Here is a 17,369-nt window from a genome sequence, read left to right on the forward strand (position 1 = left end):
AAGTGTTCGAAACGTTGGGTAAAATAATATATCATGAATTTTAAAATTCGTTAGTTTATTTTCTATGTTTGTTTGAACGCGCTAATCTCTGGAACTTATGGTCCAATTTGAAAAATTCTTTCGGTGTTAGATAGCCCATTTATTTAGAAAGGCTATATAAGCTAAATTATATCGCCATGCTAAGACCAACAGGAGCGGAGCAATGCGGGTAAAACCACGGGGCACAGCTAGTGTATAAAATTCGCGTAAAAGAAAGACATTAAAATACTAAATAGGTTATATTTATTTGAAAAATATGATTTTTTAAATATAAATGTTACCATGTGAAACAAAACTACCTAATAATAGAAATCATATAAATAGAAATGAATGCCGAAATGTTTTACGCGCGTAACTGCCAAATAACTTTATTTCGACATTTTTACACGAAATTATGATTTCGGACTGAAAATTCCAACAAGAATGAAGTTGGCGCGCCTGATGTTTGAATGAAAATACATTGAGTACATAGTAATAAAAAAAGAAATATAGATCGATCAAAAAAATGTAAATGATAATTACCTAATTTCAGAAGTTTATATTGACTGTAGTCTTGTAACAGTTTTGGAAAAATATTTTCAATTCTCTCAATAAAGTAGGATTGACTGCCATTTTTTTTCTAATAATTTGCTAGCCAAGCCTTGATTACTGTTAGTCCCGGGAATCGAACCCAAGACGCCATGATTGTTCAATCAATGTACCAAGAGCATAATATATTATCATTGGGTATAGAAAATAAAACATCGATTTATTCATAACATTTATTTCATTAGCAATACATTATACATGAACTATATAAATACTATAGTTTTCTATAACTATATATTTTATTCACTAAAAGCATTATTTATAGGTACATTTTATTGCTAAACATCACAATTTCGCCGTATTATCATAAAATTATTATAGAATTATTATAATTATATTAAAATTTAGGCAAAGTAAGAAAATTAATTTTAGTCGATTAAATTTTAATGATTTAAACAATAAATACGAATTAAAATCTATTGCATTTGATTTAAATGCAGTTGTAATATACACAAATAAAATACAAAAAAATATTTAACAGTGACAACCCTAAAGGCATTTATAGTTTATACAATAATTTCGTGCCTACTATGGCTAGGGTTGACACAGCATTTTTATTATAAAATTATTTTTTACACATTTCTAAGAAAATATCCGCCATTTTCTTCTTGCTCATAAATGCCTAAGACCCGATTGTTCCAACACTTTAAAAACTGCCTTGTTTATAAAAATTATTTACTGAATCCAAACCTTTGACAATAAAACATTTGACAATAAGAAAACTAAGTTAATAATAATTAATCAAAGATTCAATTTAAAATGTCGTTTAATAAAACAGAATTAATCTTGAGTTTATTACCGTTCTAAACTTAATAGGGTACTTTACGTAAACTAAAAATAGGGTACTTTTTAAATTTTAAATTCCGTTTTGAAGGACCAATTTTTATAAAAAACGTTAAAATATAAAAAAGAATAGATTCATAGCGAAAAAATAGTAAATTAGATTCGCGTAGATAAATATTTAGATTAAGTAAAGCACGCTATTGAAAATTCAACCTTATTTTCATTCCATTAAAGCTTCTTTTACAAGTAGTTTCACTTTCATACAACTACCCTCATGCGATAAAATAAACTCTATTGGCAAAAATATAATACAAATGTTCACATGTAGGCATCGTTTTAAACCGGATTTAAACCCAGATTTATTTCCTATAAAATTTAGGACATATAAACCGTAACTATTGATAGATATCATCATTCATCATATTGATATGTGACTGAAATGAATCGGGATTTAAATCAGTTTTTGAAGTGAAACTTCTTTATATGTTTTGAGAGTAAAATTTCAAGTTCGCGTCATGGCAATACCGTCACGTCATGGACGCCGACGATTTTGGTATTTACTTTCCAAAGAAGTTTCACTTCTGACACGTTTTCTCTACATATCTTTCAAAACGTGTTTCAAGATGGCGCCTTCGTTGTTTCTCGTCTGGTTTATACCAGTTTCCAATGTATTAATTGGAATAATTCTGGATTCTGATTCTGTGGACTTTTGTGACGCGGTTTCCATGGAATCCAGGTTTTGGAATAGCAAGTTGTTGGAACCCGTGGACGGGTTGCGTCGGTGGCCCGGGTCTAAAGTTGGATGGGGGCCTGTGGAAATAAAAATTTAAATATATCATATTCAATTAAAACGGACAAATATTTTTGGCCAAAACTGGCATTATGGATAGGTCCGTAATGTAATTTTTATCTTAATTGTGAATAATATAGTGTTCATTCATTCATTCATTATGTAAGATATACAAACAAAAATATGCAAATACATACTAGCCGCCCCGGGTTAACCACAGTTGAAAAGACAAAATTATGTATAGCTTAGTTGAAAAATATTGAAGAATAGAAAAAAATGGATTATTCGATTTTTTCGGATTTTTGTTATGACATTACATACATTTTTACAATCACAATTTATATTTTTGTAAAAATATAAAATTTAATCAAACAAACTAACTTTCATATTAATAACGACACTCACCAACAGTAGAACTCTTTCTGGACCCCGCCCTCAACCCCATCATATCTGGCAGAGCCGGTCGCGGGGTGGACTCGGTTTGTAAAAACTTAACAAACTCGGCCGCTAAACTATCAGTTGTATTAGTTGATCTAGATAGGCCTAGCTTTTCGCACTCTTTCTGGTTGAAGTCTAATACTGTCGATAGAATGCGTAGTATTTGCGTTCTGAAATACAATAAAAATAATAAAAAAAATGTGTGCGTGTACTAGTGTACACACGTAAGAAGTGAAACTTCTTTATGACCTTATTTTTTAAAAAATAATTTACTATATGCAACTTTACAGAAATACGTCGAATCACGCGTGGTAGGGATAAGAAAAAGATGGCGCGTAACGGAGAAATGTCACGCGTAACGAAAAAATGTTACACTAAATTATTTTCCAACCCCGATAAAGAAATTTCACTTCAAAAAGTGGTTAGATTAGGAAAATGTATGTGAATTTTAGGTTGTTAATTTTTGATGAAAAATAAGACTTTTTTAAAGAATGGTTTGAATTCTATCACTGCGAGATTCGAGGGGGCCTCATGATTAATTTTTTATTCTTTAAAAATTAACTATCTTACCGCCCGCGGCTTCGCCTTTGTCTAAAACCTAATAAATTATATACTAAAACCTTCCTCTTGAATCACTCTATCTATTATCGCATCAAAATCCGTTGCGTAGTTTTAAAGAATTAAGCATACAAAGGGACATAGGGACAGAGAAAGCGACTTTGTTTTATACTATGTAGTGATAAGAAATATTTGAACGCTGTAAAACTAAAAATTTCAATCAAAAATTAAATGAAAACCTCACCTATTAGTACTACTGTGTCCGGCCGTCAATACATAGTTAACAACCAGGTTTTTCACGAGATTCTTGTCAACTCTATCCTGCTGGTTCGATATCGCGTTGTAGTATCTCTCTTCCGCGGCAGCTACGGACGTTTGTAATGTACGTACTGAAATTTTGGTTAGAGAAAGTTAAAACTACCCGCATTTTTTGTGAGATTTCACACAAATTAAATAACTTACAAAATTACAGATATTTTATAAAATGACGGAAGGAACGATATCTTTTTTGATAAATTTATAGTTATTTTATAAATATTGAAAGTAGTTTTTAGGCACTAATAAATATTAAAAATTTATGATTATTATTTTTTACTCTATGTAAAGTACTTCATTTTATATACTATCTATTTTTTTTATACAATTGCCTACAATGTAACATTAGGTAAACCAATTTTACATTAATTTCATCACAGATACATTTGTTTTACTAAATTTGAACACAATGTATCAATAAAAAAAATATCAACATTGTCTAATTCTCTTATTTCTTTCAGATATACAAAAATACGCAGTTAACGATCAGTTAATATACTAAATAAACGATAACTAATTCCAAATCTATAAAAACAATAAAAAAAATACAAAAAATACCTTCTATACTACTCTCACCATGCACTACGCAGCTCGACGACAAAGCGCACACGATCTCAAAGTATTATTCAGCCACTGGGTAGAGATATTAGAGTATTGACCATTTAATTGTAACCACTTGGCTAAACTTGATCCACCAATAATTATATTTAAAGTGAAACTTTTATTACATCGTCTCAAACTTTTTGGTCTGTGTAGCGCATGTCGCGTGACGGTCGAACCGTACGATAATTATCGTACAAATACGATAATTTTGTGCCTAAGTTTCACTTTTACCGTGGTTTCATAAAACCACCCAATCATCTTTGACGTTCGTGTACTGTGAATTCTGCAAGTCAATACAAAATAGCATCAACATATAAAATTGATGAATCAAGTGTAACACGTGGCGTAATTAAACAAGCCAATATCCCTTAATCCCTTTTACCAATTAAATCGCCAGTACCTGAAGTAATACTCAGAGACAATGCCGCATCTGGTGTCTTCTAAACGCTTCTACTGGAGGGAGGAAAAAACATCGATAACATCAATTTCATAGTAACCGTTGTAAAGGACAACACTCCAGAAATAGATGCTTCGAATGTAATACGACATACAGTGTGCAATGCTTACGTAACAAGTGCTATATGAAATAATGGGATGAAACATCTACATTTATAACGATATTTAAGAAATATACTAATTATGTATATAAAAACTTTGGTATTAAAAAATAATTAAAGTAAAAATTTTGAAACGGCAACAGTGTCACTAAAAGTAACCTTACATAATTTACGCAATATTAGCGCGTGCATAATTATAATGCAATCGACATTAAAGGTTATACTAAAATCGTGCATACGATAGAAAAAAATGTAGAAGTTTCATCAAACAACAACAAAAAATCACAGGCAAAAAAAAAAAAACAAAATGATAACAGGACGTCACGATGTAAAACAACGACCCTCAATCAAACCCCATATGGTAATCTGAGTGCACGAATCAAACGACAGTACATTTCATATATTGCGCATTTGACTCGGCGTCTAAACCTCACAGTTACCAAATGAGATTAGACCGAAGTACGTGCAAGCTCGATCTTCAATATACTGCTGTTAAAGCGCTTAATTCTCTTAAAACTGCCATTAAATTTCGCAAATAATATAAATTACATGACAACCAATATGCGATAAAGAAGTTAAAGCTATCATTGATATAAAATTTAATCGCAGCATAACACAAGTCAATTAACGTAAAAAAATAGAAAACAACATCAAAATATCAAACGCAAAAATCATAAAGCATCAATGAAACTATACGAGACAAACACGAATGTAACTCAAAACGGACAGACGAAAGCAAAACAACAACATCGTCTATATATGAAAACTTACATGTGTCGCTACTCGCAAGTGTCAAACATTCTATTTTCTATTATTTTGTAGCTGTACAGTATCTAACTGTATACCAACTGGTAGCCTGGGATGTGACTAGCCCAGAATTACCAGCTGATATTTAGTCAGGCACCGGGCAGATGTATAGCTATTTGATAATGTCCACTAACAAAATCACTCAACATAATTATAATATAACAGCTCTTTTAACGTATTACAAAGCCAAATTCAATTCAATCTATTATGAAGACAAATGTATTACAAAACCAAATTTTAGATCTTCATAAAATATACAGGGTGTAATCGTTAAGTGTGCACAGGCGATTTTTCCGTTAGTATTACAGATAAAAATAAACTTTAAACTGATATCGAAAGTACTTAACCTAATGAGTAAAATGGCGGTAATAAATTTTTAAAAATAAATCGAGAAATATCAAAAAAATTATCTTTAACCCTCCCATACATTAAGTATGAAATATGAATATCCCATATACATTTAATATGAAAGATTTTAGCTTTCTTTTTTGGTTTTCTGCTTTAATTACTTCGCAAATTTGAAGTGGCATATTCCACGCTTTTTCCGGACATTTTCACGTATTTTCCGGATATTTTCCGGGGATTTTCCGGGGATTTTCCGAGCATTTCCCTGGCATTTTCCACGCATTTCCCAGACATTTTCCGGACATTTCCCAGACATTTTCCGGACATTTCTCACGCATTTTCCGGATATTTTCCACAGTTTTTCCGGAAATTTCCACGCATTTTCCGAATATTTTCCGGACATTTTCACGCATTTTCCGGATATTTTCCAGGGATTTTCCACAGTTTTTCCGGAAATTTCCACGCATTTTCCGGATATTTTCCGGACATTTTCACGCACTTTCCGGATATTTTCCAGGCATTTTCCACGGTTTTTCCGGAATTTTCCACGCATTTTCCGGATATTTTCCAGGTATTTTCCGGTTATTTTCCGGGAATTTCCCAGGCTTTTCCGGTGATTTTCCGAGTATTTTCCACGCTTCTCCCGGACATTTTCACGCATTTTCCAGGGATTTTCCAGGCATTTTCCGGATATTTTCCCGACATTTTCACGCATTTTCCGGACATTTTCACGCATTTTCCAGAGATTTTCCGGACATTACCCAGACATTTTCCGGACATTTTCACGCATTTGCCGGATATTTTCCGGACATTTTCCAGGGATTTTCCGGACATTACCCAGACATTTTCCGGACATTTCCCAGGCATTTTCCGGATATTTTCCGGACATTTTCACGCATTTTCCGGACATTTTCACGCATTTGCCGGATATTTTCCAGACATTTTCACGCATTTTCCGGATATTTTCCAGGGATTTTCCAGTTTTTCCGGAAATTTCCACGCATTTTCCGGATATTCTCCGGACATTTTCACGCATTTTCCGGATATTTTCCAGGGATTTTCCACGGTTTTTCCGGAATTTTCCACGCATTTTCCGGATATTTTCCAGGTATTTTCCGGTTATTTTCCGGGAATTTCCCAGGCATTTTCCGGTGATTTTCCGAGCATTTTCCACGCTTCTCCCGGACATTTTCACGCATTTTCCGGATATTTTCCGGACATTTTCACGCATTTTCCAGGGATTTTCCAGGCATTTTCCGGATATTTTCCCGACATTTTCACGCATTTTCCGGACATTTTCAGGCATTTTCCAGGGATTTTCCAGGCAATTTCCACCCATTTTCCGGATATTTTCCGGTTTCAGTTTAAAGTTTTTTGTTATCTGTAATACTTACGGAAAAATCGCCTGTGCACACTTAACGATTACACCCTGTATAATAGATCATCATTAAATATAAAATACTACGTAATACAAAGAATATTTAAAAACTGCAATTCATACCTTATACATAACTTGCAAAAAACTAATAATACCCTATAAATCATATATCTACATCACAATCTTTAATGAAATCTACTTCATAAATAGACATTATCTTTAATTCAATAAAATTTATAGTCTATTATAAGTAAATGTTACATGCAATTTACCTTGTTCCTTCAAATCATTGATTTGTGCAGTTTTTGTTTCAACTTGATCACCTAATCTCGTCGCAGCTTGTAGGCCAGCTATAGATTCATCTAATTTGCCCTTTAGTCGCACAATTTCATCTTGTAAACCTAAATTTTGACGTTTTATGTCTTCCATTTTGTTTCTTATTTTCTCTGTGGCCGCATGTATGTCGCGTTCTTTATCTGGAAAATATAAATTAGAATTTAAACAATAAATATTGTTTGAATTTAATTATGCACCTTGGCAAGGTAAGGTTGATTAAGTTTAATTATATAATCATTTTTTTTTTTGCTATATTTATAGCAATCAATGCAATTTTAAAATATGCAGCAATTTAAATAATAGAAAAGATATGACGCGAGTGTGATTAGCTCATTCAAACAGACAATTAAACAAAGTCATCTTTACAATCCTACTAATTACGAGAGAATTTTTCAAATCGGACCAGTAGTTCCTGAGATTAGCGCGTTCAAACAAACAAATTCTTCAGCTTAATAATATTAGTATAGATTCCTTACCCAACTGAAACTGTTCTAGAACAACTTGTAGATTAGTTAGTGCGGCTTCACTTCTACTCCTAGCGTCCTCCGCTTCGCCGAGTCGCGCTTGACCGTCCTCACGTTGTTTCTCTAATAATTTTATTTGATTTCTGAGCGTTTCCACTTCTTGGTTCGCTCGAATACTGAAAACATTAAGATGAGATTTAATTATAGTTTTGTCAGTCAAAAATGGTGTCTAATTAAGTCTTAAGATTAGTTAGCTCTTAATTTTGTGAATTGATTAAGACAGGAAAATTATTATAACTGAATTTAATCGTGATGAAAGTGAGTATATCTTAAGGAACATATTGGTAAAAGGAGAGATTATAAACAATACATATAGAACTGAAAAATCAAACAGTAATCAAACATAGTTACAGTTATACGAATATTCTAAAGAAGTTTCTATTTTTTATGTTTGTAGAAATCTTCAGAAGGACTGTATTTTGTAATACCCCTATATTCCCATCATGTAATTTCTTTCTCTATAATATAGATATACAATTCAGTTTTTTACCAGCATTTAGTAATTATTAGTGATAACAAATAACTTACCTGTTACTAGTATACACTGTGCTAGTCTGTTTCGCTCTTTCCTCCACCTGGTGCAATCTCGTCTGGCATTCTGTGAGCTTCTGCTCTGACGTCATCAACTCTTGCGTATAATTCTCTTCCGTTTCGACTAGATGATGACGTAACCGTTCCAATTCTCGAGTCGAGTTTTGCTCTTTTTCGGACAACTGAAAAAAAATGTTTTTAAATCACTAATGATGTTGTTTATAAGCCTAATTACTTCGTTAAATTGTTTTTTTAAAGTTCAGGTATTTATTTATATACAACACTTTACTGTACAAAGTAAGTATAACAACAATAATACCACAAAAAATGCATTTGTACAAGAGGTGGCCTTAATGCTTAGCAGCAATCTCTAGCAGGCAACCTGGTAGGAATGGAAATGTATAAAGTTCATAGTACTGTGTTCATATAAATTATATTATGATATATTGTCTAGTACATACCTGTACATTTTCTGCTGTCAATTTCTTCACTATTTCTAATTGAATAGTTAAACTCTTGTCTAAATCTTCACATTTCTTCGTCAAGTTAACTACGGTGTCCTTTGCATTAATCAATTCTGCTCTCAGTGTTTCATGATCAGTCAAATTTTGGTTCAATGACATAATAATTTCATCTTTCTCTTTAATTGTTACTATCAGCTTATCACAGTTAAGGCAACTATCGGAATGATTTCTTATTAAAGCGTCTTTCTCATCGAGTATTCTTTTAAATTCATTAGTTTGTTCTAAAATTACTTTATTAAGCCGTTGGATCTCTCCATGATACTGTAAGCTCTCATTATGTTTGAGACTAACTAAATTGATTAATTCCGCTTTTTCTGTATTTTCTTTATCTATAATAGCTTGATATTCTTGACATTGAATTTCAAAGAACTGTGATTTGTTTTTAATTTCTAATAATTCACTTTCTTTTGTCGTAAGGTTATTTTTTAGATCGTTTAATTCTTGCTCAATAGCATTTTTTTCTTCTAACAATTTGCCGGTGTCATCATTTTGAATAGTCGTACTAACTGTATTTATTTTATCTGTTAATTCGACGATTGATTGTTGTAATTCTTTGATTTCCTTATCTTTTCCCTCTATACTTAATTTATAATCAGAGTTAGTTCTTTCAATTTCCTCAAGCTTGTTTGTTAATTTTGAAATCTCAGCATTTTTCGAAACAATCTCATCGTTTAATGTAAATAGTTGTTTATTGACTTCTTCTTTCTCAGAATGTAATTTCTGTAACTCTTCGTGACTGTGGTTCGAGCTTATGCTTGTGCTGTTTAATTTTTCAGTAACCTCCTGTAATGATTTTTGAAGTTGTGCAATCTCTTCATTCTTAACAGATAAATTACTTTGAAGTTCACTTACGCTTTGATTAAGATTTGTTACGGTAATGTTGTTTTGGGCTAACGAACTATTTAATGTATCGATAATGGAATCTTTTTCGTTCAAATCAGTTATAAGTTTATCAAATTCTGATTCAAAGTGCAGAATTTTTGCGTCCGTTTTTGATAATTCGGCCTCAAGTCGTAATTTCTTTTCAAGAATAATTTGGTTTTCTGACTTGAGAGTGACAAACTGATTATTTAATGCATCAAATTCATCAACTTTAATTTTAAGTTCATTAATCTTATCTTTTAAGTCGGATATAATTTCAGATTCACTAAAGTGATTTTGTTTAAGAGAATTGTTATCATTAATTAAATCTTCGCGTTCTCGTCTTAAATTTGATATTTCATTAGTTAAGTCATTTACATTTTTCGATAGATCTGTATTTTCATTTTGCAGTACTTCGAGTCTAGCTAATACCTCGGTTTTTTCTTTGATAATAGTATCAATTTCATCTTGACTTTTTAAAGTAGCTTCAAGTATTTTTACCTTTTCTGTTAAATTGAAGTTATCATTTTCTATTTCTTGCTTGTGTTTAAGTAAGGCATCGAGTTTAATTTCTACATCCTTCAGTTTATGATCTAAAACTGCTTTCAACGATTCTAGTTCTTTGTGTGACGAAGATTTTTCTGATAATAACACTTTGAGTTCATCAATCTCTTTCAACAATAAAACTTTATCGTTTTCAATAATGTGTAAATCTATAGATAATTGTTCATTTTTGGAACTGGCATTACTCAAACGTTTCCTTAAGTCGTCAATATCGTCGCAAGCTTTTATAAGTTTCTCATTTTGGGTAACATTTGCAGTATTTTCTAACTCTTCAACAGCTTTCGTCTCGTTCTTGCAAGTTTCTAACTCATTGAGCATCGTCGTATATTTTTTCCGTAGATCATTTAAACTTTCTTGTAGGATTATTTTCTCTTTTCTTACTTCGGACAATTCATTTTCTATCCGTTTGATTTCAGATTCAAAAGTTTTGTTCATTTTGTTGCAATCAGCAAGTTCACTTTCCAATTTAACCAAATTATCTTCATGAGATTCTATTATCGGTTCTAGTTTTGACGTATTTTTCAAAGCTGCTATTTCCGAGATAAGGAAATCATTGTTCTTTTTCATTTCATCCAATTCACTTTCATAGTGCTGTATATCTGTTGTTAAATACTCATTTTCAGTGGTTAAATCTTCTATTTGAGTTTTCAAATGACTAATGTTAAGTTTTTTCTCTGATAACTTTTGCTCAAACGTATCTATATCTTTCTTGAACGAATTAATTGTTTTAAACACACTTTCCAGTTTGAATAAGACTATGTTATCTGTAGACGATGGTATTTCGCCAACATAATCGACGGGTAGATCAAAATTCACATACCGATTGTAAAGCTGCATTATTTTTTCTGGTTTAATTGTTTTATTGGTGTTTGTATCGTCGCTTTCCTTTTGCTCTAATTTGTGTTTAAGATCATTGATATCCCGTTTCAATGTTTCAATAACGCTCTTTGCATTGTCATCAATATTGATTTCATCCATGTGAATTTGATTCGTGTTTCGTCTTTCTTGTAATTCATTTAATTTCTTCTGTAACTCTTCATATTTTTCTTTTGGTACCATATCCGACATTTCAGATTCTTTCGTCGCAATCTCAATTGCATGTTCCAGTTCTGTAACTTGTTCCTGTAATTTAAACACTTCTTCGTGAAGCTTTTGATTTTCTTCTTGGAACTTTTCCGCGTTTTCTCTTAACAAGCTGTGTATTCTCTCCAGATTTTGATATTTATGATGCAACGTTTCATAATCCTCATGAGATGTTTTCATTCGTTCAATTTCCTCATCCCTTTCTCCTAATTTTGCCATTAACTGTTTAACTTCAGCTGAATAATCATCATTCGCATTCTTCATATCTTCGTGTTCTTGTTTTAATAGCTCAAAGTTCTTTTGCAACTCCTTTTTTAAGGTAAGTAGTTTTTCCATAGCAGCCTGATGTTGGCTATCTAAATCTTCTAGACTATTAGCTAGATTTTTATTTTCTTCCCGTAATCTGTGTAGTTCTTCATCATTATCAGATCCTTTTTCAACCGTAGAACAATCTTTTATGGCGGATATTTCATCTTGTAGTGCTTGTATTTGTAGTTTGTATTGTTTTTCAATGTCATGATCGATTGTTTTCGAAGATTGGGGTGGTGGATCCCAATACCAACTGGATTCATCTTCTTTGACGCCATTTCGCTTTGAGAGTCTCTGTAAAGACAGAAATAATACATTAAATATAAAAATTTTAAACTATTGTTAAAGAGAACTGTATGGTGTCGCGCTGTACACGACTATAGATAAGAAACAATTAATTTATTTAAATTTACTGACAATATAGAACAGATAATTTAAACCGGTTTTAAATTAACTTCACAACGAGCAATGCTGTATGATTAGTTTGTACAGTCACGCATAAAACTCTATTTATTATTATTTATTAAGTCTGCATTAATGTACCATGTGTCTTATTTAATAAAATCATATTTTAAATATTGCTAACACAAACTTTAAGCACATTACATCGGAACGACCTTTTCGTGTATTGTAATAAAAAGTGTTAACCATTCTAAACATATTTTTACGAGGTTATTCGTATTTTTCCTCTTTTTTACGTACATACATGTGGACAAGGTGCAAGATGTACTTTTTTTGTATCATCGCAACATACCATAGTGTGTCTATTAAAACATGATAACTTATCAAGTGAGTTATTCATCGTTGACTCATATATGAGTGCGTATACGTGGTCAATGCATTCATAAGAAATAAAGAGCGTGTCTGAAGTTTCACTTCTAACACGTGTCAGAAGTGAAACTTCAAATTCTAAGATAACAAAATCGTCGCCTTACTCCAGGACGTGACGGTATTCTCATGACGATACCTTGAAATTTTGCACGCTAACGCGCCTAAAGAATTTTCACTGAAAAATATTAGCAACTTTCTGCCCCAGCAGAGGTTGGTCTGCCCTATTGCCTCTTTTTCTTGTTTTCTCTCAATAAGAACCTTCCTAGTTCCTGAACAAAAACGTTAAAAACCGCCGAATTGGTCGAAATTTTTTCGATTATAGATAACTATAATCTGACTAATCGATATTTCCGAATTACAGTTACAGCATATTAACATATAAGTGAATTATCACTTATATGTTAATATGCTGTAACTGTACTTTCTTATGTTTTCTTTAAATTTTCTAAGTACGCTAAAAAGTGGGTGAATAAAGTTACTGAACCTATTATAATCTTTAGACAAAAGAAACACATTAATAAATTAACAAATCGTTAAATAAACGAGGTAAGAGGTGAAGCTAGTAACCGAATCGTACTTTTTGTCGATTAAAACTTTACACCTGGCAACAAATAAAACTAACTACCCTCAACAAATTAATTATTGCACAACCTTACTAAGATAAAAGTAATAAAATATAACTAGCAATATTTGCATAGATTACATTAATTGATTCGACTTTACCTTGGATACAATCACATTATTTAGCGCCAACGTATATGACTAGATTGGCAAAGACGTTATTGAAGAAAATAAAAATCCTCATAATAAACCACTATAGACAGACCTCTGAACCGTATAGTAATAGGTACATTTTGAGGACATAAATAAATTTGCTATTAAACAAGTTAAATAGCTAGATATCAATATTATGCTCATTACGTAATTATTCAATAGGTACTATAAGAAATAACGACAGATTGAAAAATTGGAGTCAAGTTACCAATATTTATTGAGAATATTGAGTAGTCGATAGTATAATTTTTGCTTAGCAACAGGTTTAATTATATTTCTGTAAATAATTAATTCCATGGCAACAAAATTCTCATTAAAACTATTTGAATATCAATACAATTATAAGTGAAAGCTATTTAAATCGAACATTGACCTCACCTAAACAAATATAACCTAACTAGCTGTGCCGCGCGGTTTCACCCGCGGACTGATGCTCATGTGTTAACTGTTAATGCAAACTTTTATTCTCGTAAACTTTTACAAGGCTTTAGAGGCCTTTTTTAAAAACTACCACCGATTTGAAAAGTTATCGGAAAGAATCGGCAAGAACGTCGATAGCTACTCTTTCTAAAGTTTTTTTATACACTTCAAAGTCTCTTCGTCTATATTCTAAACAGATCAAGACATCCTGAACAAAACTTCAATACACAGATAAATTCAAAGACCTAGACCAGACCAAAACGTACACCTAATAAAGATATGCCTTGGCTAACTGTATAAGATCGCATGTTAATCTGTCGTCTGCCGACCTTGGGTGCATTGTCGTGGAACCGATGGTCCGGCCGACTACGGGTTACTGCACATGTACTTGTGCTCGTCTCATTAGATACGATTATATGAGCTAGCGGCTGAGTACTGAGTGTGGAAATCAATGGTGTTTGGTTGAAATGCTTAAATTTGGATGATTCTGAAGACAGGTGCAACATTTCTCTTTCGCAAAGTTAAAATAAATAAAAAAAATACGCAATACTGCTTTAAGACATCATGGTAACCTCCCTGCAGGTTTCAATAATTAGTCATATGAAAAATAAATAAAAAATGTGAATTACTTCTAGGACATGAAGCTAATGTGGTAGAAATAGTAAACTTATTTGTTACTCCACTTGCACATAAGGGTGAATATACGCATAGATTACATTAATGGAAACAGAAACACATATAAATATTGAAATAATTCAAAAATTCACTTTAAAAATAGACGACAAATTTCAAATTTCCCAACAGGAAGTACTGAAGACACAAAAAAGCGAAACACCTTTCGACACCGATAGTACCTAATTATAGATTCAAAGAGTTAATTGTCTTTTTCATGTGTTTTTTCCACATCCTTCCAGCAAGTGGTGCGTGAAAAGTTGATAACGATGTCACACGGGTACGTATGTACCTATTCTTGTGTATATTCTTGTAGATGATGTTACCTATGAATTTTTTATGAATTTTGTAAAATTAAATTGTATAACTGACATGATTAAAAAGAGCTATGGAGTTTCTTGTCGGTTCTTCTCCGTAAATACTGCTTTCCGAATCGGTGGTAAATGTTAAAAATATGTAATGACGTATCAAAAGTGCGTCTAAAAGAAGTCTAATTGAATAAATAAATGTTTGAGTTTGAGTTTGAAAAAAAGATATTACAGTGCTATAGAAACAGGGCATTTTAATAAGAAACGTGAAAGTATAAGTAAAATGAACAAAACTGAAGAATCGATCGATCGATCGAAGAAGAGTCGATCGGTCTTTTGACTGGTGTATGCAATTTATTTATAGCGTGTTTCATTGATGATATTAATCTTTTAAATATTAAAATAGCTGCTGAAATTCTATGTGAGAATGGTGACTTTAATTTCATAGAAGGCGATAAATTATTCAATTGGTATGACATAATTGAAAGAAATTTTTAAGGGTTGCAGTTTTTTCTGGAAAGTTTCCGAAATTATACTCCACATAAAACAACAACAGCACAACCAAAGTCATGAAAAATAATACGTTAAGTTTAGCTAGAAAACCACCCTTTTCAATGAAAAAGACACATAAAATTTAACCGTTGATGTTAGTAAAATACAAAAGCTCGCAGGTTCGTTACTCAACCTGGTATTAGGGTATTGCCACACGGTTTACGGTCACTGATAAGCACTGATAACAGCGATAAGTTATCTAAATCCACACCTCTGAACAAACATACGGAACTGAACGGATGACCGTTGGATGGTTGTTTTATACTTATATGTATTATAGTTTTATTATTTACTAGCTGAGCTTCGCGGTTTCACCCGCGTGGCTCCGCTTCTGTTGGTCTTAGCATAATCATATATAGCCTATAGCCTTCCTCGATAAATGGGCTATCTAACACCGAAATTAATTTCTCAAATCGGACCAGTAGTTCCTGAGACATGCGCGTTCAAACAAACAAACTCTTCAGCTTTATAATATTAAGTATAGATACTTCAGAAAAATGCATTTGATATTCATTCTAGTTTCTTCAGAGGATTAAATATTTGTTACTCTGATTGCTATAGGAAGTAAAAATATAAGGTTCAGCAATTATAGTACTCATAACTCAAGTTCATAAAACTCAATGGAATTTGAGTTCAACACCCTTATTCACAAACGACTGCAGTGAGTAAAGGTAGTAACTTTTTCAATCTAAGGGGAAATACATTTTAGAACTTTTTTAAAACTTAGTATACGAAATATCAAAACGTAAAGACGATTTACGAATTGAATTATGGTGAGAATAAAAAAAAAGTAATGTAAAGGGGCTGATGCATTATACATCTGTTTCACTGATCGATTTTCTTTTAGGGACAAGAAGGTGATCAGCCTGCTGTGTCCTAAAAAATAACCTTTACCTCGATATTTCTATTAACTTCACCTAAGCTTCCAACAACAAAAACAGCCTTCCTCTCATTCCAATACCCTTCCAGCTTCGAACCTACATCCCACCACTAAGTACAAAGGTCACTGACCTCGCAACAGGAACCTAACCAATCACACAAGTTTATCACCCATTGTTGAAGCACGGACGGTACTACCCCGCGCCCTAGGATATCGATACTGGGCATTTGAAAGTAATGATTTTACTGCTTTTAATAATTTTACTGGGCTTTTTGAATGAGTTGCGATATTTAATTGTAGAGGTTTATCTGTAGAAGAATATCTGTATCCTATAGCTTTGTGTTCGTTAGACCTAATGTGGAATATGGATTCGATAAAATTTACCGTGTTTCTCTCTGATGGAATTTTGAAAAATTAAATGAAAATGTAGCCTATAATACTTTATTCTCTGTGACACAATTCCAAATGCTCTTTACTATGAAGCAAAATTACTTTCGCAACTAGAAGCGATCGCGATATTTACTTAACTTTAACTGTACAATGTAAACTTTTTAATTCTTCAAGTGCCTAAACTTTGTATTAAGTACAAGCTGTGCCGCGCGGTTTCACCCGCATTGCTCCGCTCCTGTTGGTCTTAGCATGATGATATCCTTCCTTCCTCGGTAAATGGGCTATCTAACACCGGAAAAAATATTCAAATCGGAAAAGTAGTTTCTGAGATTAGCGCGTTCAAACAAAAAAACTCTTCAGCTTTAAGTATATTTAATTAATATAGATTACTCAAAGTTCCTAAATCCTAATCATGTCAACACCTCAGTACATATAACCAGCTCATCCATCCATCCATTCTACACACTACAGTCTACACCATTGTGGTTAAGATGTACAATGTACATACATACATACCTTGACCGTATTCGTCCCTTACAGTGTTTACGCAACTGGTGACATGCTAAGCTGATGTCACGCGCTTTGGTAACCACATTTGAGATTTTGACG

General features: G+C 32.4%; 1 protein-coding gene across 1 annotated transcript in view; it reads right to left on the minus strand.

The window, feature by feature from the left end:
• Window positions 1-1,740: 1,740 nt before the first annotated feature.
• Window positions 1,741-17,369, minus strand: part of LOC149896715 (uncharacterized) — a 44,901-nt gene continuing 29,272 nt past the window's right edge. Inside the window, exons 3-9 of the mRNA XM_090117081.1 lie at window positions 9,054-12,227; window positions 8,590-8,774; window positions 8,014-8,177; window positions 7,474-7,677; window positions 3,441-3,585; window positions 2,606-2,808; window positions 1,741-2,220 (exon numbers count right to left, since the gene is read on the minus strand). Coding sequence (XP_089973207.1) covers window positions 2,006-2,220; window positions 2,606-2,808; window positions 3,441-3,585; window positions 7,474-7,677; window positions 8,014-8,177; window positions 8,590-8,774; window positions 9,054-12,227 — 4,290 coding nt within the window. The 3' untranslated portion in view covers window positions 1,741-2,005. The remainder of the gene's footprint in view (window positions 2,221-2,605; window positions 2,809-3,440; window positions 3,586-7,473; window positions 7,678-8,013; window positions 8,178-8,589; window positions 8,775-9,053; window positions 12,228-17,369) is intronic.

The sequence above is a fragment of the Colias eurytheme genome, chromosome 27 (genome assembly GCF_061535395.1).
Source record: "Colias eurytheme isolate Ceu_HAF_F1 chromosome 27, ilColEury1 Martin Lab GWU primary, whole genome shotgun sequence".
NCBI lineage: Eukaryota > Metazoa > Arthropoda > Insecta > Lepidoptera > Pieridae > Colias > Colias eurytheme.